The sequence below is a fragment of the Sphaerodactylus townsendi genome, linkage group LG04 (genome assembly GCF_021028975.2).
Source record: "Sphaerodactylus townsendi isolate TG3544 linkage group LG04, MPM_Stown_v2.3, whole genome shotgun sequence".
NCBI classification, from domain to species: Eukaryota; Metazoa; Chordata; class Lepidosauria; order Squamata; family Sphaerodactylidae; genus Sphaerodactylus; species Sphaerodactylus townsendi.
Window position 1 is genome coordinate 91,933,880 of NC_059428.1, and position 27,132 is coordinate 91,961,011.

At 40.1% G+C, this 27,132-nt stretch overlaps 1 protein-coding gene across 2 annotated transcripts in view; it reads left to right on the forward strand.

Moving 5' to 3' along the window:
* Nucleotides 1-22,616, forward strand: part of ZBED1 (zinc finger BED-type containing 1) — a 156,883-nt gene extending 134,267 nt beyond the window's left edge. For both annotated transcript variants that reach the window (XM_048492792.1, XM_048492793.1), the window contains exon 7: nucleotides 22,166-22,616. In XM_048492792.1, coding sequence (XP_048348749.1) covers nucleotides 22,166-22,354 — 189 coding nt within the window. In that variant the 3' untranslated portion in view covers nucleotides 22,355-22,616. The remainder of the gene's footprint in view (nucleotides 1-22,165) is intronic.
* The last annotated feature ends 4,516 nt before the right edge of the window (nucleotides 22,617-27,132 follow it).

Below are 27,132 nucleotides of genomic sequence, written 5' to 3' on the forward strand. Positions count from 1 at the left end.
TATGTGAATGGGACACCAGGAATACCAGGGCTGCTATGCTAAGGCAGGCAATGGCAAACCACCTCTGAACATCTCTTGCCTTAAAAACCCTATAGGGCTGTCATATGTTGGCTGTGATTTGACAGGGGAAGAATAGAGCTAGAATATTTACATTTGGGGCACTATTATGAATTCTCTGCCTTGTGGTCCAATTTTCCACATGTTTCATTATCTTCTCTGAACAAGGCTTTAACAAGCTGTTTCAATCAGCATATGAATTTCATATTCTTTCAGATCTCTTTTATACCACTGCAATGGTTGGGTTGGGTTTTTTTTTAACAAAAAACCCCAGGCAAGTGTGTTCCGCACTTCCTCTGCCAATCTGTTTCCATCTCCATCTCTTAGATAACTCCTAACACTTCTGTTTCCCTCTTACTACATTTTGGAAGACAGTGTTGATGGTGATGCCCTTGTGTAATGGTCTTGAAAAGTCATAATCTCAAGAGGGCACAGGGCATTCTTTACCAGCAACCTCTACTCTGGTCGTCTTGAATTTTTGTTGGCTGTAACTCTTGTATGCTTCAAGTCATCATCCTGATGTTCCTTGCAGAGACTATTCTAAACTTTTAGTCACCACACAAAGAGTACATCTTGGCGCACATGCATCTATTATACTGAAGAATGACACAGCTTTGTGAATTTTGGCAGGCTACAAAGTGCTGTCACTTCTACCTACTATTTGTCACTGTCAATACAACAGCAGGCTGTAGAGAAGAGTCCTTGCAATTATCCCCAAGTAAATACAGTTTCAAATCAAAAGAAAGGGCAAGAACCATGGCGCTGCTGACAAGCAACAGGCTAGCTTTCATTCTACTACCTTCCACTTTCCCCACAACCTTTCTAAGAGTTCCTTAATGATAAAAACAATAGTTCTAGACAATGAAGTAGGGCAGTAATCTATTCATGAAGGGGCAAGCTGGACATGATTGGGCTGGTGTACGAATACTATTCAGATATCTGCCTGCATCATATAAAATGATTCAGAGGAGAATATACAATATTCAATTGAAGAAGAGCAGGGGGGAGACTCCCCCGCTTAGTTGTTATGCTCTGTGCTATCACTGCACCAGAATGAAGATAAATGGTAATCAACCTATATGAAACCATATGAATAGATTCATTTCATTTAAATAGATTACGAAGATTCAATTCAGTGCAACTCATGAATCTTTCAGAAACAAAATGAATAGGAAGTGGAGACTTTTTCTTGTCTTATGGATTCCTTTGATCTCCTGTGCTCACCTTAACCAGGTCTGCTTATGGTCCTTTGTGTTCCTCCAGTACCTCTGCCTCCCTATTCATCATCATCAACTTTATTGTAGAGCCATAGGCCATCACAATATTACAGTATCAAAACACATAGATCAGCATAATACATAAACAAAAAGATTTAACAGCTAAAATTCAAATATATGGACACTCAGTCCCTCTCAGTTTCCCCATCCAGTGTATCTGAATTAGAGTCAAACATATCTTGTGCAACTTTTGGTTTGACTATTTACTTCCGTGAGTTTTTAGATTGGATTGCTGAGGCTGCCAAAGCAAAGAGGCCAACCCTGTAGGATATGTAAGGATCCAAATCTGAAAGGAGAAAGTATATTTTATCTGGATCAGAGTATACCTGGGGCATAGATATAAAACTGTGAGGGAACTTGGCCCTAGGCTCAGCATACAGGGGGCAGTTCAATACATAATGAGGTAGATCCTCTACTTCACATCTGCAAATACAGATTCGTTGTTCTACTGGTATTTGAGCATATCTGCCTTCGCCTCCCTATTCAGATTCAAACAGAGGGCAACTAGTGTCTGCTTCTCTCCTTAACTGCAAGCTCCTTCTTATGCTTTTCTTTCATCAATCGGTTCTCAAATGGGTCAGAAAACATGAATAAGACACATGACTGTCCATCATCTCTAGGCTGACAGTGAAAAAGAAGTTTAAAAGTAGGCAGTAAAATTTATGTATCTTTGAGCCTTTACTTGAAGTAAAAAAAATCATGACAATGTGGAATGTAAGTTTTCAAATAGCACAGAACTCTTCCTACAGATGAATGTTTCTTTAAGAACTCTCCCAACAAAAACTACAATATATTGTAATTATTTATTTTGTATGTTTCTGTTTGATTCCACAGCTCAATATTTGTGGGTGGTTCAGGGAATAAATCAATAAAAATATAAATCAGTATTATACATAAGAACTAATCATATTTAATAGTGAAAAAATGGGGCCTATAAAATAAATAGCATATAAAACATTCTTAAAAGCAGATCGCCATCAACCAAATTATAAAACTCTGATTAAAGACTAAGGAAGGGGGACAGGGAAGAATCTACATTTTCAAACTATGAGCAACAGAAGGTAGATCAAAGTTGCAGTTAGCTGCATTGGTCCAAAACAATGAGTGGAAAGGATAATGTACTTAGCAATGTTCAGTTTGTATAAGCAGTAGTGTAGTCACCATAGCAGTGCATAGTGGTTTCCATGCATTGTTCTAGTCCTTACATGGTTTATTAATCTCCAGTTTGTTTTCTTTTTGATGGATATTTCTTTCATCTAGTGTGGAAGGACAGTTTGTTCTTCTTCTAATGGCTTTCTTCAGTGTGCTTCATTTAACTTTACATCTTCTGCTTATCTCCAGTGAGAATAAGATCTAAGTATATATAACTATATTTGCTCACACTTCCATTCCTGACCTCAGTGCTGCTTTGTTAACCTTGACTCTTCCTTTCCCACATCAGCTTCTTTTACAAACAAAATTTAGGTTAGAAACTGTTTTTATTTATTTTTTAATTTATTGGCTTCATAGCCTGCCAGTTCCTCATCAAGACAGGTTCAAGACAGGGTTTGGTTCAGCAGCCTATATTATTCTGTAACTAATGAAATCATAAGAATGAGACATTTTTAATTCTAATTACAGTAACCATGAGAAAGAGATAGAATAAGATGTCCAAACAACCACAACTGGATTTCTGTGGAAAGCTGTTATTACAGACAAAAAGCTTACCACTTAGTAAAGTTTTTTACATATATTTATATAAGTGTGATTTAACTTTTCTGCCACACATTCTTATGTCTGGTAAAGACTTTTGTCAACTGATAGGTCTTCCACGTGTGATTTGATGGTATTGTGGTAGCAGTGCATGATTAAATTGTTTGGGAATGTTACTCCCTTGAGCTGTAGAATTCCATGAGTAGAGCCCTCTTTTAAAGAACAGCTTGTCTTTTGTGCTTTTACTCTGTGTTTAAGAATTCACAAACTTCTGTAAATAAAGAATAAGTAAGTAGAGACATGATGTTGTAATAATGCATGGAGAGATATGTAGAATTAGAGTATTCACTCCATAGCAATAGAATGACTTTGTGACTAGCAGTGGAGCAGCAACCACTCTAAAGTATTGCAAAACCACCATCAAAATGTGCAACGCTTCGACACGCATTTAAGAGAGACATTTTCTCCCCTACTAAACTGGCTGACTGTATTTGCCCCAGGTACACAGCCCTATTGAGTTATGGACTACAAATCTGTATGAAATACCAAAAATACTATTTCAAAGATCCAATACACAGCTGTGTTAGATACCTGAAAAGATGTGGCATATTTGCTTCTAATAGTAAGTTTAATAATGTCTAGTATTTTGTTGTCCATAAGTCACTTTAAGAAACTGAAGTGTGTTCCACTTCTATTTGTAGAATACTTCCACTGTAAGATGGTATTGTACTGACATTATGGTTTATACCAAGATTCAAGAGATAAAGTTTCTTAACAAATATCTTAATTTTTAAGCAAAGAGAGGAAATAATTACATATTACCAAAATATATGAGCTTTTAGTAACATAGGCCCATTACTCATGGAACACTTACTTTGGGCTTTTTAGCTGTGCAGTGGGGCTCAAATGTGGTCTCCTCACATTTCTCTGTTTACATGTGAGAAGGCAGCCCTCTCCACAACCAGTCTCAACAGATCTCTATTTCCTGGTTCTCTTAACTCTGCCCCACTTAAAAGCACAGGTCTGATCACTCTGTAGTCCCAATACTATAAAGCTGATATCCCCCCCCTTTCCTTCCATAGAGACTCTCCCCGCCCCCAGCCCCAGCCTCTCTCACTGCTACTGCGAGAGAGAGGCTTGTTTTAAAAAAGATGCTTGTGTGAAAAAAATTTTTAAGTCTCCTGATAATCGGGGGGGGACAGAAGCAGAGCAGGGGAGATGGGCTGGAGTCAAAAACAGACACTGTTTATGCTGTTCCTTGCAAGAGCCAACTCTGTTATATTGATACACTGATATAGTGATATGAATGTTTAGAGAAGAAGGAAGGAGCCAGCAACATGGAAGAGGAAGACATGGACCGCAGTATGAAGAGTGGGAAGGGTAGAGCTGGGCAGGCTGGCCATGGGCAGAGGGAAGAAGTCCAGGACAAAGCTGTGCTCACTGGAAAATCACCCCACTCTGGCAAATTATGTAGGGTGGTGAGAACCGCAAAGGATTGCGAAGAGCTCCAAGCGGACCTTGATAAATTAGGTGAGTGGGCTGAGAAATGGCAAATGCAGTTCAATGTAGCAAAATGTAAAGTGATGCACATAGGGGCAAAAAATCCAAACTTCACATACATGCTACAAGGGTCAGTGCTATCAGTCACAGACCAGGAAAGGGATTTGAAGTCTTAGTTGAAGTAGTTCCATGGGAATGTCAACCCCATGCATGGTAGCCGTTAAAAAGGCAAACTCTATGCACAGGGACTCATTAGGAAAAAATTGATAATAAAACTGGAAAAGATTGTCATGCCTCTTTATATAAAATAAAAGCCCATTAGATGCGTCTTACGCACTTGGAGGTACTTGTAGTTCAGTCTCCTTGTGCCAAGCATCCTCAAAAAAAGGGATATTGAAGAGATAGAAAAAGTGCAGAGAATGGGCAAACGAGACGGATGATTGAGGGACTGGAGCACCTTCCTTTAATGAGGGAGAGGCTGCAGCGCTTTGGGACTCCTTTAGTTTGGAGAGAGAGGAGGCGTCTGAGGGGGGATATGATTGAAGTCTATAAAATTATGCATGGGGTAGAAAATATTGACACAGAGAAATTTTTCTCTCTTTCTCAAGCAATACTAGGAACCAGGGGCATATAAGTATCATTGAAAATGCTGGGGAAAGAATTAGGACTAATGAAAAGGAAACACTTCTTCATTTAACGTGTGATTGGTGTTTGGAAATATGCTGCCACAGGAGGTGATGGGTGCATGCCACTTCTACACCTGGATTGCTGCTTTAAAAGGGGCTTGGACAGATTCTATGGAGGAGGAAGTCGATTTATGGGCTATACCAATCTTTGGATCCTCTTTGATCTGAGGATTGTCAAATGCCTTAACAGTCCAGGGTGCTTTCGGGAGCAACAGCTCACAGAAGGCCATTGCTTTCACATCCTGCATGTGAGCTCCCAAAGGCACCTGGTGGGCCACTGCGAGTAGCAGAGAGCTGGACTAGATGGACTCTGGTCTGATCCAGCTGGCTTGTTCTTATGGTCTTATGGCAGAGAAGCAAAATTAAATTATTGGTAGAAGTGGTCTGGCTTTCTTGCAGAGGAACTGGAAAGTGAAAGTGGGGCTTGAGGAAATACCTCCGTACAAGAAATCTTGCTGCAGACCATTTTGCAGGCAGACATACTTACAGCATAGATTTATGCCGCAGTGTTTGGCCAAGTATTAAGAAAGAACGCAAGTCTTAATCTAATTAGCAGCATGGATTTTTAAGAAGCTAATCACCAGTTGATTAACAATGTCCAAAGAGGCTAGAAACGAAATGTTGATTCCCCCTACAATAGCCCAGTAAAAGCTACTGTACAAAAATGTTTTTGATCTTTTCCTTTTAAAAACCGAAAAGTAACCCTGCTCAATCAAAAACAAATGACTAAATATTGCTAATCTGTGTTTACTTGGATTTCCTTTTATTATAATTTGTTTGGTACATTTTTAAATCCCACCTGTGGAGACTTAAATGGGATCTGTGTAAAAACTAATTAAATTTGGGATAGCATATTACAGATTTTATTAGGAGTCATCACCCTGAGACTTCTCATTTTTAGATATTATTATTCAATAATAATAAAAAATATAATGGAAACGATGGGTAAGGAAATAGATCTTTTCTTAAACACAATTTTAAACACTAGGTTGTCAACATGTCTATATAAAGCATATAAAAATCATGGATGAATTCTCATAAACAAAATTATGTTAATAATAAAAAGATGATAGATAATTACTACCATTAGTTTTGAGACATATTTCTTCCAAATTAAATATCATAATGTCAAATTAGCATCTTATATTTATATCCAATTTTTATAAAGTTTCCCCCTTTTAACCCATTTCTTTCACTACTTCCAATATTGTAAAAATCCAAACATTTCCTTGTAGTTTAACACTGCAATCCAGAAGGGGGGGAAGTGCCGAGGTTGCTGGGAACGGCACGAGGAAGGCAGCACCATGCTGCCTCCACGGGGACTTTGGGTGGTGCGAAAAGAAGGGTTTTTTGAAAACCCTTCTGCCACCCAAATTGCCCCAAACTAGGTTTATATCACACAAAAGTATGGCCCATGTCTGTGGGTAAACTAGGCTTATATCACACAAAAGTATGGCCTATGTCTGTGGGTCCGGATGGTGGCATTCACGGGCTGGAATGCTGGTGGAAGCCAACTAACATTGGCCCCACCTTCAGGAACACCCTAGCTTGCCCCCTCAGCTCTCCTGTGTGAATTGGGCTGCAAATGTATCTCTTCAACATTTCTTCATTGTTGATTTTTGAGAGTAGTATGATCAATATCTGTGACATCATCTGAAGTACCTTGAATCTAGCCTTCAATGAAACATCTGTATCAAACCCTTCAACCAAAAGAACTTGATTCCTGACTACCAACACCTTTGTCAAATGATTGAATCCCATTTTAAAATGTCAAACGTGAAGCTACAAATATAAAGGGGATTTCTGTGGATAGAAGACATTCTACCTGCTGAGTCCAACTTCCTTTACTTCTTCCTCTTGCTTCTCAAAGTGCTGCAGTATTCTGGGGATGGATGAGGCTTCAGTGGGAATTGACAAGTGAGACAGTTACATGCCAGGGCAGGAAATCTTTTTGTCCTTGGAAATGATTTAAGGAATCCACCCCCAAACCAGCAATTTTAGCAGCAGAGACTTTTTTAAAAAAACAATGTACGGTAGTTGTATATTATGTAAATAATAAACAGAGCAATGCCAAACGGATTTAGAAGGATATAACTCTTTTTGGGACTGCACTGTAGATTATTAATTGATTCTATGTGATGACATTATTGCCCCATAAATGGGAACAAGAGATAATCTCTAACCAGGATGTATTTTAACTGGAAGAAATCTTGCTTGCTTCAAAGCTTCAACAATTCTTGGTGCATTACAACCAATTTTTACTCAGAACAGTAATGCAATTAATGCAGAACAGAATGCAATTATCCTCATTGATTAATCTCAAAGGCACTTCTGTGTAAAAGAAACCCAGGTTGGGGAGGGGGATATATAATCTATGGGTGTCTAAATCAGCTGTAAAAGCAAATAATTTAAAACAATAGAGCTGGCAATGGCCTTACTTTTGTGAAGAGGTTCTAATGACTTCTATTTTAATTAAGTAGCCATGTCATATTCCAAAGTGAGAACATGGTGGCCCTCCTGTAGAGTTCAGCACACTACACAGTTGCTGTTGTTTAGCACTTCACCTGAAAGCAATGTAGTAGCTAACTGCGAGCACTGTGTTTGTTTACCCAGCCTCCCTAGCCAACTGTCAGACATAAGCGCTCCAATGAAATACCTACTGAACCTTGGCTAGTATCCTGTGCCAGTCTCTGCCAGGATTTGCCACTGTGGTACTGTGCATTGAGTCTTACACAAGTTACTAGGGGCACATTATTTGCTACAAGGTAAATATTTTTATTCAAACTCCATTTTTTCAGGATTTTCAAGAACCTAGTTTTGGATAATTGTTCTCTGAACCTACTTAATTCCAGCAGGTAGTTAGCCATTTTCTCCTTTACAGGTTTTTTGCCACTGAAAGAGAAGTGGATTTATGTGTTACATTTATATCTTGCTTTCACCCCATGGAACCATGTATATCATTTTTATGTAGAATCCTTAGGCAATCACTGAGCCAGGCATGGAGCAGATCCAGGTCTGTTGAGCTCCTTCAAAGTTGCTGCATAATATGTGTTTGGACCATATCTTAGTATTTGAGTGTAATGAAATCAAGGTATATTACATCTCTCTAGCTTCCAGCATTATAAGGGGCAACATTTCTTTAGAAGCACAGTGAGTTTACTCCATCCATCCATTCATTAATTTCCGTTATTTATAGTCTGACTTTCTCAATTGGACTCAAGGTGGATTACAAAGAGTGAGTTAATGCAATCAACATGATGGAATAATTAACAAACAATGAAATAGTATTTGGGTTGTAGAACCAACCAGAAGTCTAAAAACAGGACTGATGCAAAACATAAGCGTTAGCATGGCACATTACATAATAGGATCCAACCAACACTGTCCCCTATACACCACAGTCCCCAATAATTTATTCAAGTGACCAGAGGTGGGATTCAGCTGGTTCGGACTGGTTTGACAGAACCAATTTCTAATTTTTCCTTTAGTTCACCGAACCGGTTGTTAAATGGTAAATCCCCCCACTCCGAGTCCTGCTCTGCCAATCACTCCTTCCCCCCTTGGCCCGCCCGCCTCACCAGGCAGCCGTCTCACCGGAGGCCAGCTAAATGAGCAGTGTGGCAGGGCCACCACAGGGCGCCTCTTGCCCCGCCAGGCCCGGCCCGCCAGGCTGCCCATGACCGTTGCTGCCTCAGATAAGTGGGGCATGTGGGGCGCAGGTGTGCCCCGGTGCCATTTTCCCTCCCTGCACCTCTGCCATTTGGGCATGAAGTGTTCAGCTGCCCACCCATCCCCTCATATCCAAGAACTGGTTGCTAAATTATTTGAATCCCACCACTTCAAGTAACTGCATAACATCTTTTATATGGTTCTATTCTATTGACTGAATAGAAAACCCCACTTGAATAATTCAGTTTTGCATAGTTTGTGGAAAGCCAGAAGAGTAGGACCCTTCCTGACTTCATCTGGCAGGCCATTCTGCAAAGTTAGGGCAACAATGGAAAAAGCTTGTGTAAGAACTGTAGTTGTTTATTTTGCCCATTTGCAGGTTGGCGCCTTCAGAAGGCCCTGTCCAGTTGAGTGAAGTTGTCATGGGGGAGCATGGGAAAGAGACAGTTTCACATATATGAGGGTCCAAGGCCATGAAAGACTTCATATGTGATATCCAATACTTTAAACTGATCCTTGTATCTGATGAGTAGCCAGTAGAGTGACTGTAGAAAGGGAGGAATATACATGTCCCATCAAACTTCCAATAATAGCCAAGCTGTAACATTCTGCCCCTACTGGAGCTTCTACATTGATTTTGAATGGAGACCAATGTACAGTGCTTTACACTAGTCTAGTATTGATGTCACCATGGCATGAATCCAGGTGGCCAGCTCAGCCTTCTCAGGGTAAAGGGGCAATTTTTTGAGCTTCGCTAAATTGGAAGAAAGTCTTTGTTGTAACTGTGTTAGATTGCTTCTCCAGCAATATTGGTGGGTGTGGTGCAACCCCAGGGCCTTTCACTGCATTGGCAAGGATCAGCTTAACCCCCACTGAAAGTGGAAAGCTACCCTCTCAACTAGCATTACCTTTGTCTTCCCAGGGTTTTATTTCAATTTGTTTACTCTTAGCCATTTAACCACAGCAACCGGGCAGTTGCTGTGGTTAAATGGGTTCTGACTTCAGCCCTTCTGAGCTACAAGCCATCACCTTTCAACTTCTGCTGACCAGATAACTGCAATAATATCTATCCCAAACCCAGTGGACAGCTGCACATTACAAAGGTCTCCCCTCCCCAAATCCTGTCTTCCTCAGTTGTCCGCTCCCCAAATCTCCAGGGATTTCTCAACACAAAATTGGCAACCCTACTTAACATTCAAGTCCTCACCAAAACCACTGTGAAAAGGGAATCAAGTGGATGTTCTCTTGTGATCTCGTGCATAATGTAGTGTTATGCCCCTTACCCAGAGTTCCTTAACCCATGGCTCCCTTAGACTGGTCATTCAGTCACTGTCATTTTGCTTGAGAAATGCTATTTCACAGCCACATCCCAAGTCTGCATCTCAGTCCACTGCTAGGGTGAAGTTTGCCTGTGTTTTTCATATGCATCCTTGTCCAAGTGAGAAGGCTGGGAAACTTATCTTCTGAGGAGGAAAGGTGAATTATTCATTTGGTGGTGAGATGGATAAATTCCTGATGGGGACTGGGGGGGAGGGGGGTAGGAAAAGAAATATGCATCAAAGGGTATCACATGAGGGATAAAATGTAATTTATGCATAAGTATTGAGGACAGCTGTTGAAATGACTCTCATTTGTAATCCCAGGTACTCTAAGTAGGATCATGCAAGGCTCAGAAATTTGTTCCCTTCACTTTAAGAAGGTTTGAAAGCTGTATCATGGAATGTGTATAGATTAAGCTGCACAGACCTTAAAATAAGAAGTAAACTGCAGCTTTGATGTCTTGAAACTACAGACCTTAGAATGCTTTATGATACTGTGCATGCCTCTAAAGTGGAAAAAATTCTTAAAATCAAAATTTAAAGTTTAATGGGGAACTGTCAGCTGAGTTCACTGTCAGCAAAGACAGGATGAAGCCGTGGTGCAACCGCGCGCCGAATTACTGTGTTCAGTTCTGGTGCATACATCTCAAAAAAGGATATTGAAGAGATGAAAAAAGAGGTGCAGAGAACCTTGGCGAGGATGATTGAGGGACTGGAGCACCTTCCTTATGAGGAGAGGCTGCAGCGTTTGGGACTCTTTAGTTTGGAGAGGAGACGTCTGAGGGGGGATATGATTGAAGTCTATAAAATTATGCATGGGGTAGAAAATGTTGACACAGAGAAATTTTTCTCTCTTTCTCACAATACTAGAACCAGGGGGCATACATTGAAAATGCTGGGGGGAAGAATTAGGACTAATAAAAGGAAACACTTCTTCACACAACGTGTGATTGGTGTTTGGAATATGCTGCCACAGGAGGTGGTGATGGCCACTTACCTGGATTGCTTTAAAAGTGATTTGGACAGATTTATGGAGGAGAAGTCGATTTATGGCTACCAATCTTGATCCTCTTTGATCTGAGATTTCAAATGCCTTAACAGTCCAGGTGCTCGGGAGCAACAGCCGCAGAAGGCCATTGCTTTCACATCCTGCATGTGAGCTCCCAATGGCACCTGGTGGGCCACTGCGAGTAGCAGAGAGCTGGACTAGATGGACTCTGGCTTGATCCAGCTGGCTTGTTCTTATGTTCTTATGTTCTTATGATGGTCCAAAAAACAGCTTCTGATTTGCAAGAAAGGCAATTCATACAACCATCAGCTAACATGCAAGAACTGGAAAATAAAACCAAATATGTTACCCAATGGGGGCCAAACTAAATCACACTGTTAAAAAAAGAGGAGCAGACTTCCATTATATACATATATACCCACAGGGAATATAACACAGCAGTCCCTTTTTGCTAGACTTCAGTGTTATAGAAGAAATATGGCTACTCTCAGCTTGATTTTTAGTCCTATGTTTCTCCCACTGGTGCTTATGGTTCTTAAACTCTTCCTGTCATTCTCAGCTGATTTTATTGTTTAAAGCAAGAGTCTAATGCATTGCTTTCATGAAAGAATGGAAATACAAGTCTAGGAGGGGGAAAATAATTAAAGCAATTTGTCTCCCAGAGTGATGCAGACTGTTTTGATTTGGATAAAAATTAACTTCATTTTCTTTCTCTCCATCTGTGTTCTAGGCCTAAGGCTTTGCAAAGTTCACAAACAATTGTAATCCTCTTAGTGAACATAAATTTAAGAACTAAAAGGTCAGCTGCCTTTCATTCATTCATTAAGGATATTATACGATTAGAGAAAAAGCAAATGTTTATTTAAAGTTTTGTTTTCAAAGGTGCTGATCAGACTGTGACCCCTCAAACACACTAATTCTTATTATACTTTCACTTGACTAATACTAGGCTAGTGTTTTTAAAGAGGTATTAAAAAGTCTCAGAGAGGATATAGAATAGTTTAGTGTAGAAACAGAGAGCCAGTGTGGTATAGTGGTTAAGGTGTCAGACCAAGGCCTGGAATTCAGATTCAGATCCCCACACACTCCATGGAAGTTTGCTGGGTGACCTTAGGCCAGTCACATATTTTCAGTATTTGGATGGGAGACCTTCAAGTAATACCATGGTCATGACATAGAGGCAGGCAATGGCAAACCACCTCCAAACTTCTCTTGCCTTGAAAAACCCAGGGGGTCGCCATGTCAGCGGTGACTTGATAGCAAAAAAAGGTGTAGAAACTATTTCTTGGTGTAGGGCAGGTCAATATCAGCAGCACACAAAAAAGAAAATGCAGAATTGACATCCCTGTTATCTGGATTAACACCACTTGTAATGAGATCATAAAAGTACCACACATTTGTCCTTTCCCATTCCTTCTGAGAGATCACCAGAGAGTTGAAGTGAAATGCCACCAATATGTAGATATTGGCCTGCTCCTCTGTTTCTCCCTAACAACTTAGTAGGGAAGGACTGTGGAAACCCCTAAGCAAATGCTTGGGAAACACAGTGGGATGAATGAGTCCTGGTAAACTGACACTTAGTTGACAGAGCTGATGTGCTGTTAGTGGCAAAGCTTGTCCTGAAGTGTCAATCTGTCACACATTACAATAGAAGTCAAATATATCTAATATCTGAGTACTACAGTGCTAAAAAGCATATCATTATATCATTTTGAGGACATTGCAGCTGAGGCACATAAGTGAGTAACTAACCCAGGATCCAACAGTGAAATCTATGGCTGAGAATTCAGAAGCAGAAATCTTAGACTACACAGATGCTTCTCCCTTACCATCAACCAAGTAAGGTCTGTTTCTTCCCAATACACTTAGTATTAAGGTACATTTGAGCAGAGTGTTTTTCCTTTTTCTCTTAAAAATTGTAACCTTTTCCCTTCCCATACATTTACAATTACAAACAGGGATTTATTGATTCCCACTCCTTTGCAATTCAAGGCAGTTTATAGTAAACAGTATGCTGTGTATCTTTTACTCAGACAAAAGATTTAGCACTTTCTGATCTCTTGAAACTGATTGTTGAATCAGTCATTACAGCCACCTCATACCCGAGATATGCAGGTTTTTTATATATTTTCTTTTCTTTGTCTTTCCACACAAATTGGATGGAAAGCAAATTTCAGGGACTATTCTCTCACCAAAGAAATTCTTCCTACCTACAGGTAACTGCTTCAGTTTTATAGGTAGCTAAAATAAAGGTGGATAAATCTTGAGAAAAAAAACCTGTGTTCTGAAACATCTAGAAAGATACTTCATACAATTACCATGAAGTTTGGGAAGAGAGGAAGTCGCAGCTGTTTAAATAAGAATCCAGAAACCCCTCTGCAAGCCTCTGAAACATCAGTGGTTGGTTAAAATCCTGTGGCAAGATCAACTCAGCACCACAAATCTCTTCTATTGTCAGATGCATTAGACTTCAGTGTTTGGAAAGTTTTGATACCAGTTTCATTTCTCCTGGCCTCTCTAACTACCTCTGACCTTCTTGAACTCTCTAGTTGCAAGGTAAATACACATAGCCTTTATTCACTCATTGATGATCCCATTTATTTTTCTTATTCTAATAAACATCATTAATGAGACCTTGTTTTCTAAGCCTAAAAATTAAGGCATTTTGGTAGAGTTCACATTTATTCACTTTTCAGAAAAAGAAGGCAAAGAAATCTAGTGGGAAATCTAGCTCAAATTTCTAAGCAGTCTTTTTCCATACTTTCATACATCAGCTCCAGAAGGTGCTATACTTTGTTCAACAAATAGAACTCTGTGCCGTGCGTGCTCTGGCAGAAGTTAGAGCAGTGTATGCCTTTTTGTAAAGTTGCACCCTCCACTTTCTTTCCCACGGCAGGAATGGGAAAGAAAATGGCAGGCTCTACTTAACAAAAAAGCAAGTCTCGCTAATAGGCATCCAGAGCAATATAAATGCTATTTTATAAAAGTGCTGTTTTTCCCAATGAAGATCATAATGATTTCAATGGAAGTGGGGCTGAAATATAATTTTAACATGCTGCCAGAGTATCGGAAAGGGGGGGAGAGGTAGACAGGCACTAGGACCCGGTGGAGCATTCCAACATAAAGAAGGTCCAGGAAGATGTGGCAAATTAACTTACACATCTCCTGAGTTCTTTATATTTAAAAGGGTGGCATTTCCTTTCTTAAAGTGAGTCAAATCTCACTTTCTAATACTCCATGCCTACTGTTTCCTGTTGATATGTGTTTTTTTTCTGACAGGATTTCCACAAGATTTTTTTCCCCACAAGAAGTTTCCTCACACTTTTCCTGGCCCAATCTTACTGCAGTCATCACCAGGGATGTAGGTATAGATTTTTAATGGGGTGGGTTTAGGGGGTGGGGACACCCACCCACCCCTGGGGGCATGGCCATGCCTCCCCAAGTCCTCCCCCCGCCTCAGTGCTTATAAAAGCAGTTCTCCTAGGCCAGGGTGGGCAGACTTCCCTGTCCTGCCCCCCCCCACTGGCTGGACTCCCAGCTGACAGCCAGCAGTCCCTTCTGCCCTCCCCTTCGGACAGAGGCATAACTAGGAAAATAAGGAAAATGGAGCCGGTGCAAAATCTGAGTTTTGTGTGTGCCCGCCCCATGGGCAGCCGCTGTGATGCTGGAATCCACCCCCAAACAGCATCATTTTCAATGGTGTTTAAACTAGGGAGCCCAGATTCTCCTTTTAAATCCACCTTGAAGGGAGAATCTGGGGTCCCCAGTTAAAACAACATTATCTCCCACCCTAAAACAGCATCTCTTTCAATGTTTAAACAGGGGACTTCAGATTCTCCCTTTAAATCCATGCCGAAGTGGGTGGAAATTAAAAGGAGAATCTGGGGAAATTGGGGGGGGGGGTGCCTGCTGTCAGGACCCTCAAATGTATAGCCTCCATCTTCTATTAACTCCAATTGGAAACAATGGGGGATGGGGCACCCCCTTTAGGAGTCCCTAACTTTGGACCCCCTGAACCAAACCTGGGTGGTATCATCAGGAGAGTCTCCCAAAATAATCCCTGAAATTGTGGTGCTGCTAGCCTAAAAAACCCCTGCAGGCCAAAAACTGAACAAACACTAAAAATACAAAAAAATCACAAACTGGGGGTGGAGCTTCGGACATGTAAGGGGGGAGGTTGAGCCTGAGAACCCCCCCCCCTTACCTGCATCCTTGGTCATCCCCCCATTCAACCCAAGCATTTTCAAGGAGTTTTTTAAAAACAGCAATTGAATATTATTATATCCTGTGTATTAGATTCTCTAAATTTTCAGATTTGATTTTCTCTTTTCAAAAGGTAATTTGCTAACTCCTTGCTTTGTGGAGATAAAATGGGAAGTGAAATGTGCAATGAAAGTGAAAGTGCAATGAAAAGGGCTAGGGCCTTTTTTGAAAAATGGACGCTAAGAATTCAAGTACCCTGATAAGCAGATAGGTGAAACAACATTTAGTTGCCAACTTTTTGGGGTGGGGCAGTTGATCATCACAGGTACAGGGACAAAAAAGATGGCTGGCCAATGGCAGGAGTGGAAAAATTCAAAATGGGACTCTTGGGGATTGGGTTTTTTATGGGTCAAGGTTCTGAAAATCATGATGATACATGACACTAAGAAGGTCTCAAATAGAAACAAGAAGTGTTATGTGGGTTATCAGCCTTTTAATTCACAACTATAGTTTTAGTCGCTGTGCAAAATGTGGCTCATTTTTGTTGATGCAACTAAAGTGTTTTTAGATGCAGCAGTTTATATCCAAAGCAGTGGCTCCCAACCTGGTGTATATGTACCCCCACAGGCACATGCCATTGAACATTGCATGGACATGAAATGATACAATGGCTACAGAACTATAGTTTACTAGGAAAGGATGACTTTGCTATCAAATGTTAAAACTTGGTGGAGCTCTAAACATTATTCTAAGAACAGAAGACATGTATTATTTATCCATGGAGTTTATAAATCTCAAGTCATAGATGGATATCACTGCATAAGTTATGAAAATAGTCAGGTAACTAATTGCTATCTGTTCTGTTGGTTGGATTCCGTAATGAGACAAAAGTGCATATATTCCATTGGAAGAAAGTCTGATAAATTTCAAAGAAAAGAAAGAGCTGAACAAGGCTGCAAGTGTGCTTTTGTACATTGAAATCAATGTGCTGTTATTTTTAATGGACTATATTTACAGATAGATGTTAGTGACGCAGGAATAACTTACCTATTTCAGTTGTCCGTAGAATGCTGTTATCTGACAATTTGAGGCTTCCAGATCCTGCATCAGTATTTATACAAAATGTTCTATTTGATTTGCTTTATGAAATGCAAACACAAATCCTCAAAATGTACAACACCTCACTTGCTTATTTCCCACTCTTGAGTAACTTGGCATTTAAAAATCTGAAACAGAACTTTATAGCTATGAGTGAGTGCAGTACAAATTGTCAGCAAAGGAAAGGTTGTCATAAAAGTCATTTGTTTCAACTGCTTGCATTTTTTATAATAGCCCGACTTTGAAAGTTCAGCATAAACAGTTTTAGTGCTGAAGGAGTAATTTGTACATGGCAATATAGGTAACCTTGAAACCACTCATGTTGCAGAATCTACCTTTATATGGAAGATGCACAGGTTATCAAATTCCTTTTGGATTTTCTGGTGTGTCTTCCAGACAGAAAGGTTCGATTGGTGATTGTTGAAGCTAACAAAGTATGTGACAGAAAATGGGAGCTGAGAGAGATAGTAAAGATCACAGAATAAAAAGGGAATGCATGTATGGCTTTATAACTGAACCCTTTTCTTTAGAAAACATTTCTCAGCAATGCTCAAGCAAAGGATAGCCTGCAGAAAATAGGACCATATTGTCTGTCATTTTGTATTGACTTTATAATCTTGTCCTAACCACAATGACATTTGCACAAACTACAGAGATGCTTCCTCATTTAACCTCTTGTGTCTTCAGTATTCCAAAGAGGTTTCCCTTTAAGTGTCTAATAAGTATGCAAATATGACATGCCTTGGCAAGATAAGTCCCCAATATAGTTTTGTAAAGGGAATAGATGACATTAGTAGAACATACTAGCTTTCAAAATAATGATTTTCTTTCTAACTACACATTATTATGCCTGAGATTATATCTATAGTTTACAAAGACCCCAACTAAAGGTTACTGCAGCTTCCATTACAGTGAATTTCTTCCAGTCTGCCCCAGCTGCTGTAGTGACTCATTGATCGCTGGTACCTTTCCAGTGCTAGGGTTGGATAAGGCTATCAGTGAGACAGGCATAAATGCTGGGGAATACTGATTTGAAACAAGCAGATATCGGTTGTTTCTAAGTTTGTCCTGGCTGAGTTCTGTTCCATGAATGCCACTGGATCCCAACAGGGGGGTAAAATATCTCTTTCCTCCTTTCAGGTACAGATCATTTTTGGCCTGTTCCACAGAAGCCATTTACATCTTTTTTTAGCCCACTAATGAAATGTTTCTTTAGCGGAGTTCCACACATCCGCCCCCCCCCCCCCCCGGGTTTGGTTCTGAAAACAATTTCAAGCACCTTTTGCCTCATTTTTTAAAATACTTCCTATGTTGCTTTTTGCTGAAATATTTTCAAACCAATTGCCTTCACAGTGATGATAACCTCACTGGCAATTAATCCTAAAATAGTCACCTGAAATATCCAGGTTCCCTCGAGATCTCCTCACTGTAGTGGTTTAAACAGGTTTATTTACAGCTAACAATATTAACTATTAGTTAACAGAAGCTCTTAGTATGAACCTTCCCAGGTCTCAGTTCCAACTGCTACTCCCGGGTCTTTTAACCCTACCCATCAATTCAAATTCTTAAAGGCACACATTACCACATGCCCTGTCTGCTGGTTAGGCTCGGTGGATTGAAATAATGCTTGAAATAATGTTTTCTAGGGAAATCTGGATGGTGGGAGGTGGAGAGCAGAGCCTTTTCTTCAATAGGTCCAAGCTTCTGGAAAGAACTTCTAGAGGAGGTGTATCAATGTGAATCTCCAGTGTTTAAAAAAGTATTCTATAATTTTGTTGTTCAGGCAGATCTTGGCCAACTGAGCTATCTTTTTCATTGTTCAGGATATGAACTGTTCTTTGACACTTTATTATTTATTTTCTCTAGTTCTAACCAGCTTTTGGGTTCATGAAGAGTTAAACACTTTTGATTTACCACTATTTGGTTTGTTTTAGTTGGTTTTGTGATTGTAAAAACAAATTTTGATTTTAATTATATTTCATTATATTTGCAAACTTTCAGAAGGTTGGAAGGAAAGGATAATAATGTTTTAAATAAATAAATCCATTGGAGTACATTATTTGTCTCCAAGGATTTTGCATTTTGCCTGATGAAACGAGTGTATTTTATTTTTTCAAAACATGAACAGTAAGAAACAAGGTAATACATTTAGGGAGGGAATTGAAACGCCTATTTAAATTTTTTTACAAATCCTATGAATGTTTCTTTAATACATAGTCTTATCTGTTAAAATTTAGGCAAATGGTATTGCATGAATACAAATTGTTCCTTTCATTTTGTTTTTGCCTCTGACATGTACTAGTTTTCTTTTTGACAGAATTCTTCTTTGATGATAAATCTTTGTGCCAAATGAAATTCTGTAGTTTACCTTGTTATTCTGGATTAAACCAAGTCTTCACTTGCTGTCACCCTGATTGTCATGGTCTCTAGCTCACATTGCATTATTGAATGTAATGCATTTATACATATAGCCTACCCCTGCATCTGCTTCTGGCAGAGTAAAGAACATTTCATCCGGATAAAATGAGCAATTATGCTGGTGATGTCAATATTGCTGCTTGCTTTCCAAAGTGTGCTTGTTCCACGGCTGAGAATTAAATGACTTGCCGGTGTATAATGTTGTTCTATACCAGGGGTCCCCAAACTATGGCCCGGGGGCCAAATCAGGCCCCCGGAAGACATTTATCCGGCCCGCTGGGCAGAAGCGGATCTCCCCCTTCTCTATCTCCTTTTCCCCAGGTTTACAAACAGCATTAAGCGTGGGCGACTCGCTGCTCATTCCAAGCGGCCGAAGGGGACCGTACCAATGCCGCAAAGGGGGGAGAGAGAAAGGCGGTGGAGCTTCAGGGCCGGATTGGAGAGAGGGGACAGCTTGAGGGTGGGGGGGGCTTCGACCAGGGGTCGGCGGTCAGTGGATGGTCATGAGAGGCGTACTTAGTCGGCCTTTGACTGGGCTCTGGCCATGCGTGAACTGGCCCCCTGTTTAAAAAGTTTGGGGACCCCTGTTCTATACTAACCTAACAATCTTAAACCAAACCCACTGGCAGTGAGTAAGCCCCATTTTCCAACATCTTGTAGGCATCCTGTGATGTTGGGCTCTATCCATGTTAAAAACTACAACAGAATGGTACAGACTGATATTTACAAAGAGATTAGTGATTTGAAAATGTTAATGTTGATTTAGCTAGTTTGGATTAACTGAAAGAATCTGATAATCAATAATTCCTGAAAAATTATCATATTAGATAATTTCATTAAGGAAGTAATAGTATTATCACACAGCCTATAAAAATATGATAGTTGGCCAGTGGGTGAATGAGTACTCACTGCATACTACTAAAGGTAGGTTACACTGCCTACTATACTTTAAAATGAGGTGCAACAGTAATTCTTATCAAAATAATTTGTTGACCTCAGAAAGGGCCTTTTAAAAAAATATCACTTCAATTTGCATATTTCTTTCCATTTACTTACTACTTCTTTCCCCTTTTTTTCCTTTGGGGTTAAATGGAACTAGCAAGATCATCTTTTGTGTTGTATTTCTCTCATTGTGTCCTGGCTGCTCTGCTATTACTTGAGATTGTAGACAACAATTCAGTTTCTGTGCAGTTTGTAGGAGGCGGATAAAATGGGGGTCTACTTTTGTGAAGTGCTGTGGATCATGAGGAGACTGGATCATCCACATTCTCTTTTATTTTTTCTGCCCACAAAAATATAGCATTTTTAATGAGGAAGAAATTATTCTCAAATTATTGTTGAAGTTGGCCGGACTCAACTGGTTGTGGTGGGCTTTCTGGGTTTTGTGGCCGTGGTCTGGTAGATCTGCACAGCCCGGAAAGCCCACAACAACCAGTATTCTTTGATTTAATTTCACTTAGGGAAGGAAGGAAGTATGTATTCTTGTACAAATAGTTAACAGTATTTAAGGGAAAGTTTTTAAATATTGTGTTAAAGCTCTTGACTGTTAAGAAGAGGAAGAAGAAGAAGAAGAAGAAGAAGAAGAAGAAGAAGAAGAAGAAGAAGAAGAAGAAGAAGAAGAAGAAGAAGAAGAAGAAGAAGAAGAAGAAGAAGAAGAAGAAGAAGAAGAAGAAGAAGAAGAAGAAGAGGAGGAGTTTGGATTTATATCCCCCCTTTCTCTCTCAAAGGGGTTTACAATCTCCTTGCCCTTCCCTCCTCACAACAAACACCCTGTGAGGTGGGTGGGGCTGAGAGAGCTCAGAAGAACTGTGACGAGCCCAAGGTCATCCAGCTGGCATGTGTGGGAATGTACAGGCTAATCTGAATTTCCCAGATAAGCCTCCACAGCTCAGGCGGCAGAGCTGGCAATCAAACCCGGTTCCTCCAGATTAGATACATGAGCTCTTAACCTCCTACGCCACTGCGTAGTTTGGATTTGTATCCCCCCTTTCTCTCCTGTAGGGAGTTTTCACAGTTTAATTTTCACAGATTTTCCCAAAATACCTTTAGAAATTGTAGGAAAGTTTTGTGTGTTCATATTCACAGATTTGTAGTCAGAATGAGGCATGGCTCTGATTTAAGTTTGCAACATAGACCATTCTTATATCTAAAAAAGGGAAACACCGAGGCTTTGGCCATATAGGGCATCAAAGCTGACTGAGCAAAGTGGTTTCTAAGCAACACATAACTCCCTGCCTTTCCTTTCCTTGCCTTCCATTTCATATAAAATTATAGACAGAAGTGATAGAGGCAAGTTGAAAGCAGCTATGAAGTGTAATGCCTGTATCCACTTCATATTTTAGGACAGAGCACTGGCAGGTAGAGCTGACCTTCAGGATTTTTTTCCCAATATGCTTTTTCAATGAGGTACTCATTTGGGATTAGAGTAATTAAAATTATTATAGACTCTGAAATAGTCTCTTGTTCATGGCACAACTATATAGTAAGTCTCAATAAATCTGGATTAGTACTGTACTTCTCACATTCAGTAGTGCTGTCTCCCTGCCTCTCTCCCTGCTTTTTGACAGTATTGGCCTTTACTGGACTTAGCTGCAAAACATTGCCAAATATTTCACCCCACCCCTACCAATAACCCAGACCGCAGTGCTTGAAATTAGAAATGGCCAAGCTCCCCTAGCTCTCTTTGGCCTGAAGTTTGAGCAGTTCCATTTATCTAGAAGAGATCATACCGATAAAAATTGCAGGGCTGGCTCAGCAGAAAGATAAAGCTCAATTCCATTACCTTTCTACAACTTACCCCACCTGTTCAGTGGGGTGCCTATTGTGTTTACTCAGAAATAAATCCCATTGTGTTCAATAAAGCTTACTGTCAGGGTGTGTTCCTATGTGGGTTTGCAGTCTGTCCTTCACAATCAGATTATCTCTTTGATTAGGCTGCAGCAAGACAGGTTGCTTGGCAGAAAGACAAGCTTCGCTTCACATTTTCTCCTGTCCCTCCCACCCCCATGAATGTCCCTGCCCAAAAGACTGTGCAGACATAAAAACATATTGAGAAATGAGGACTTAAAAATTATGAACAAAAGAGTTACCAGGTTTAACTATTGAGGCACAGTTCTATTTCAAGCTGCAGGGTAGTAAATTTCGGCAGCATTTAAAATGCATGTTTCTCAGTGGAACTTGTTCTCTAAATACTTTCTCTACTTTCTGTTGTTTTGCTTTGTTTTGTTTAATCCACAGACACCAGAAGAGGGTTCATACACGTCAGTCTATGCAGCAGTTTCACCAGAGCTAGAAGGAGTTGGTGGTTGCTATCTCCTTCATGAGCAAAGGACAAAATCTCTGGATGTCTCGTATGATGAGAAGCTGCAGAGAAGACTCTGGACAGAAAGCTGCAAGCTTGTCGGGATTCATGATACAGTCCTGTAGAGAGGTCTCAAAAAATAGCCATGGCTTGCTGCATGAATGCAACGCGTTCTCACTGGCCTGTACCATGCAGCATCACCCATATTTCCGGAATTCACTGTTCAGGCACATGTCAAATATGAACTCTGTTTGATCTACCAGACTGGTGGTAGTGATGGGCAAGATATTTCCAGCTAGAATTGTGTGTACGAAGGTTTTGAACTTAACCATCCATTTTGTAATCATAATGTTTCAGTCTGTGATTAAAAAAATATCTTTAACCATATGTAGAATTGAGGAGGGTTTTTTTGATATGACAAAGGGATTGTCTCTTGAGACTAAAACATATTCAATTTAGGGAATATTCTGCTCAACATTGTAGTTTCAGATAATCCTTTCTTCAGTAGATCGGCAAACTTCTTCTTTGAATTTTCACTTAGGGAAAAAGCGTGGATCCAGACAGCTACTTTATGTATTCTCAAAAACTTGAATGTGACCAATGAATGTCGTGAGATGAATGCTACAGTTATGTAAGCAAGGGATAGTTGCACAACAGAATCTTCCTTTTCCCCCTAGCACTCCCATCCCTCTAGGTTATTGCTTACAGTTAGTACTCTTCAGCAGAGTCCTGCAGTGATGACTGTTTTGTGATGGAATGGTACTGTAAAACTAGCAAAATCACACATGACTGTGAAAAGCATCTTTGCCTTTTGATCTCCTGGAGCGAGGGCAGGAAACTATGCAGAGGTGCCAGGATGAAACTTCAAAGGCCTAAGTTACCTCATGGCCTGAACAGAGTTTTCCTGGGAAGGGAAAAACAAAGGTTTTTGGAATTCCATCTTGAGACGTGGTCAGAGAAGCATCTCTGGGCCATGGGTTCCCGGAATGGGGACAAAGAACCAAAAGGGACGTAACTACCTAAGCAATCCCTTAACCGCAATCATATTTTATTTCTTTATTTTCTGTTTTTCAATAAAAATCGTTGAGACCTCAGCTGGTTGGAGTTATTGGAGAAAAGAACCCAGGTTTTATCGGCAAACTTCTTCTTTGAATTTTCACTTAGGGAAAAAGCGTGGATCCAGACAGCTACTTTATGTATTCTCAAAAACTTGAATGTGACCAATGAATGTCGTGAGATGAATGCTACAGTTATGTAAGCAAGGGATAGTTGCACAACAGAATCTTCCTTTTTCCCCTAGCACTCCCATCCCTCTAGGTTATTGCTTACAGTTAGTACTCTTCAGCAGAGTCCTGCAGTGATGACTGTTTGATGTTTATTATGGTAATTTGACCAGTCCAAAAAAGGTATCAAAATATTTAAAACTTTGTTTACAAGATAAAATCATAAACCCTAAAACAAAAATTGTTCAACATCAAACAAAACCAGTAAAATCCAGCTATTGGAAATTCCCGTTTAACATTAACTATACAGCGTGCAAACTTAGCAACCGTCAGTGTAATCCATTTATCCATACCAGTTGTCAATACAGAAACAATGGATTTCCTGTCTCTGCCTGCAAGGTTTTTCAGTATTGGGCTAATACAGTTTTCACATTCCAGTGCCAGCATCTTACAATCGAAAATGAGATGTTCCATTGTTTGGATGACCCCCCTCTTGGCAAATTCAAATACATTCAGTTCTTGGTTTCCCCTTGAACTTACCAAATAATATCTCTGTTGGGAGATTGTGTCTTAATAACAGGAATCTCCTAAGTTCCGAATTACCAAGATAATTCACATATGTTGTTAACTTTAATTCATGTAAATGTCAAACCTTGGACATTTAATTCTAATTTTATTGTGAGACCTCTCAGTATTTAAGACCCTTTGCCTAATTATAAATTTAGCTATTTATAATCCACTACAGCTACTGATTTGCTTGAAAATCCATGTTTCCAGTTTAGATTCTACCTTATTATGTCAGGGTGAGAAAAAATTATCTTTACTAATTCCATAAGTATCCCCTTGGAGGGATCCCATATCCTAAGCCAACAGTATATTACTGTTAGCCATACCTTAGCTTCCACTGATAATACTCCTGCTTCCAGCCTAATAGCTGTATTTGTTATATATGGAGGGGCTTGAAAAACTGATATTAAAAATTTTGCCTGAGTTCTTTCCACAATTCGCATGTTGTGACCAATGCAAAGAGAGGTGCCATACATCAATTGGTTTAGCAATTTTGCCTTATACAGCTTTAGGGCTGTTTTGCCTTATATAGATGTTTTTGTGTTTTTTAATTCAAAAGATGCATTTCCAGATAGATTATTCCTTACAGCCACATATGCCTCCTTTACAGCTTCCTTAGCTCTCACACATTCCTTATCAATCCAAGATTTGGAATAATTGGATGCAATTTAATTTTTCCCAAATTTACTGACCTGCATGATTGCAGCTATATTTTTCATTTGATATATTAGCTTATCATACATTTCAATGCACATATCCTCATCCTTAACCTCACTTATTCCAATAACCAATTTTTTCCCCAACTAACTTCAGCAGATTTCATGATTTCTTTATCCAGCTCTCCTTCCCATTTTTCTCTACAATATTTATTTTCATAATTTAACTCCCATAGAAATCTTTCCTTAACATAAATATTTTGGTTCTATAGATTAACTTTCAGCATGAGGAGTAAATGAGCAGGGGAAATTTGCCGATGAGCACAGCTTTGCCCTGACATCCTCCCTCCACTGACCACCAGTGTACCTAGTTTCACCTCTCCCACTCCTTCACACCAGAGAATGGAAACAGTGCATAGGTGGCAGGCAAGGAATCTTTTCAGATTTATTATTTCAATGTTTGTTATTTATCATATTGTAATATCAGGATATTGATATAGCAATATAAAAAGATAATCATTGTAAAATTATACTTTTTTGTGCATTTTCAAACCGGATTTTTGTCTTACACATTCTGCCAAAAAAGTACCAACATAATTGCAAGGGGATTTATCCAGCCACAGTTGCAGCCCCCTCCCTTGGTGAAAAGAGCATTTGTCCCTGAAATCTCCAAGAGATATAAATTGTGATATACACTACATGATCTATTTGATTTTTTATAGCCATTGGACTAGTAAGATGGGGGGGGTTACGTGGAGGGAGGAGATGTCCAATCACCTCCAATGGGAACACCATTTGCTTGGGCTGGGCTGGGCTGGGCTGGGCTGAGCAGGGAGGAGATACCAATCCAATGAACACGATGCTGCTCGGCCCTGCAACAAGAAACGCCAAACCCCAGGGGAAAGGGTAATGCCTGCCCTGTTGCAGACAGGGCAGAAGTGTGGGAAAACAGGGTGGGGAAACAGGGCAGAACAGCCAACATGCTATGTAACAAAGGCTGCTCAGTGAAAGCTACCGGGACTTCTGATTGTGGTAAGCTCCCAATGCATAATGGGCCTATGAAAGAGAGAGAAAAATTGAGACAGAAAATTTGATTCAGCAATGCACCAAAAAGTCAACTATTTTCTCTAGGTGAAGGAGATTCGTGCAGATTCAATGCAACAAGAGACTTCAAAAACCCAAAACATTACTGAATGACTTTCTTTTTTTATGTGAAATAACTATCAGTTATAAAAACTCTGCTCCTGTTTAAGAAGAAGAGTTTTGATTTATATCCCCCCTTTCTCTCCTGTAGGAGACTCAAAGGGGCTTACCCTCTCCTTGCCCTTCCCCCCTCACAACAAACTCCCTGTGAGGTGGGTGGGCTGAGAGAGCTCCGAAAAGCTGTGACTAGCCCAAGGTCACCCAGCTGGCGTGTGTGGGAGTGCACAGGCTAATCTGAGTTTATTTAATGGGGATTCATTCCAAGAGTAGCAAATTTAAACCTGTGGGCCATCAACTTGCCTCCCCACTTGATTGCTCCTTTCTGTGCATAGCTGCTTGTGGTACTGCACATGTAAATTAGAAAATAGAGGAAATAATTTGGCACAGCTCAACTACAATTTATTTGTAGAGTATAACTAACCTCCATTTTTAATTTTTTTTGTGACACAGAAGTCTTGAAAATGTTTACTTGGAATTAGCTGAGTTCAGTAGGATGGACAGTCCAATCCAGATGCGGGGGGAACTCCACAGAGACTGAAGACAGTGTGGCAAAGGTGGCATACTGCGCATCCAAAGGGGCTTTGAGGACATAGAAAGGAGGGATTTTAAAAAAAAAATTCCTGCCACCTGAATAGCCCCATAGGCTAAACAGGCATACACCATACTTTTTGGTGGTGTAAGTCTGCAAGCCCAGTGGAAGCCCCCAGCCAATGCACACACCTTGCTGTACCAGTATGCACTTGAACGCCAATGCATCTCGTGGGTGGCAGCTACTTCAAGGTGTGGCAGCTGTGGAGCTGTATGCACATGTACATTTGCATCTTTGGTCTCCCCGCCAGCATAGATGCCCTTTATGCCAGCAGAGTGGGCAAACATGCCAGTGTGACTGTCCACTACTCCCACAGGTTGATTCACACACACACACACACACACACACACACACACCCTGGGCTTTTAATTTTATACACACATGCACATATTACATTTAAAATGCTAATAGCAGAAGATGAAATAGCTAAAAGGTTAGACCTCTGCCTTCCCTGTATAGCCCCAGTGAGACAAACTGAAGCTGGATGATTCTGTGGTTTGCATTTCATGGGCTGAAAAAGATGTCATTGTCTTGTCGGTTTGCACTCTTTGTATGTATAGGATTACAAAATCCCCTCACAAAATATGTAATAAATAATGAAACAATTCAGATGGTGAGATTGTAAAATATTTGCTATCAGTTCAGGACAATAAAAATGTCTTCAA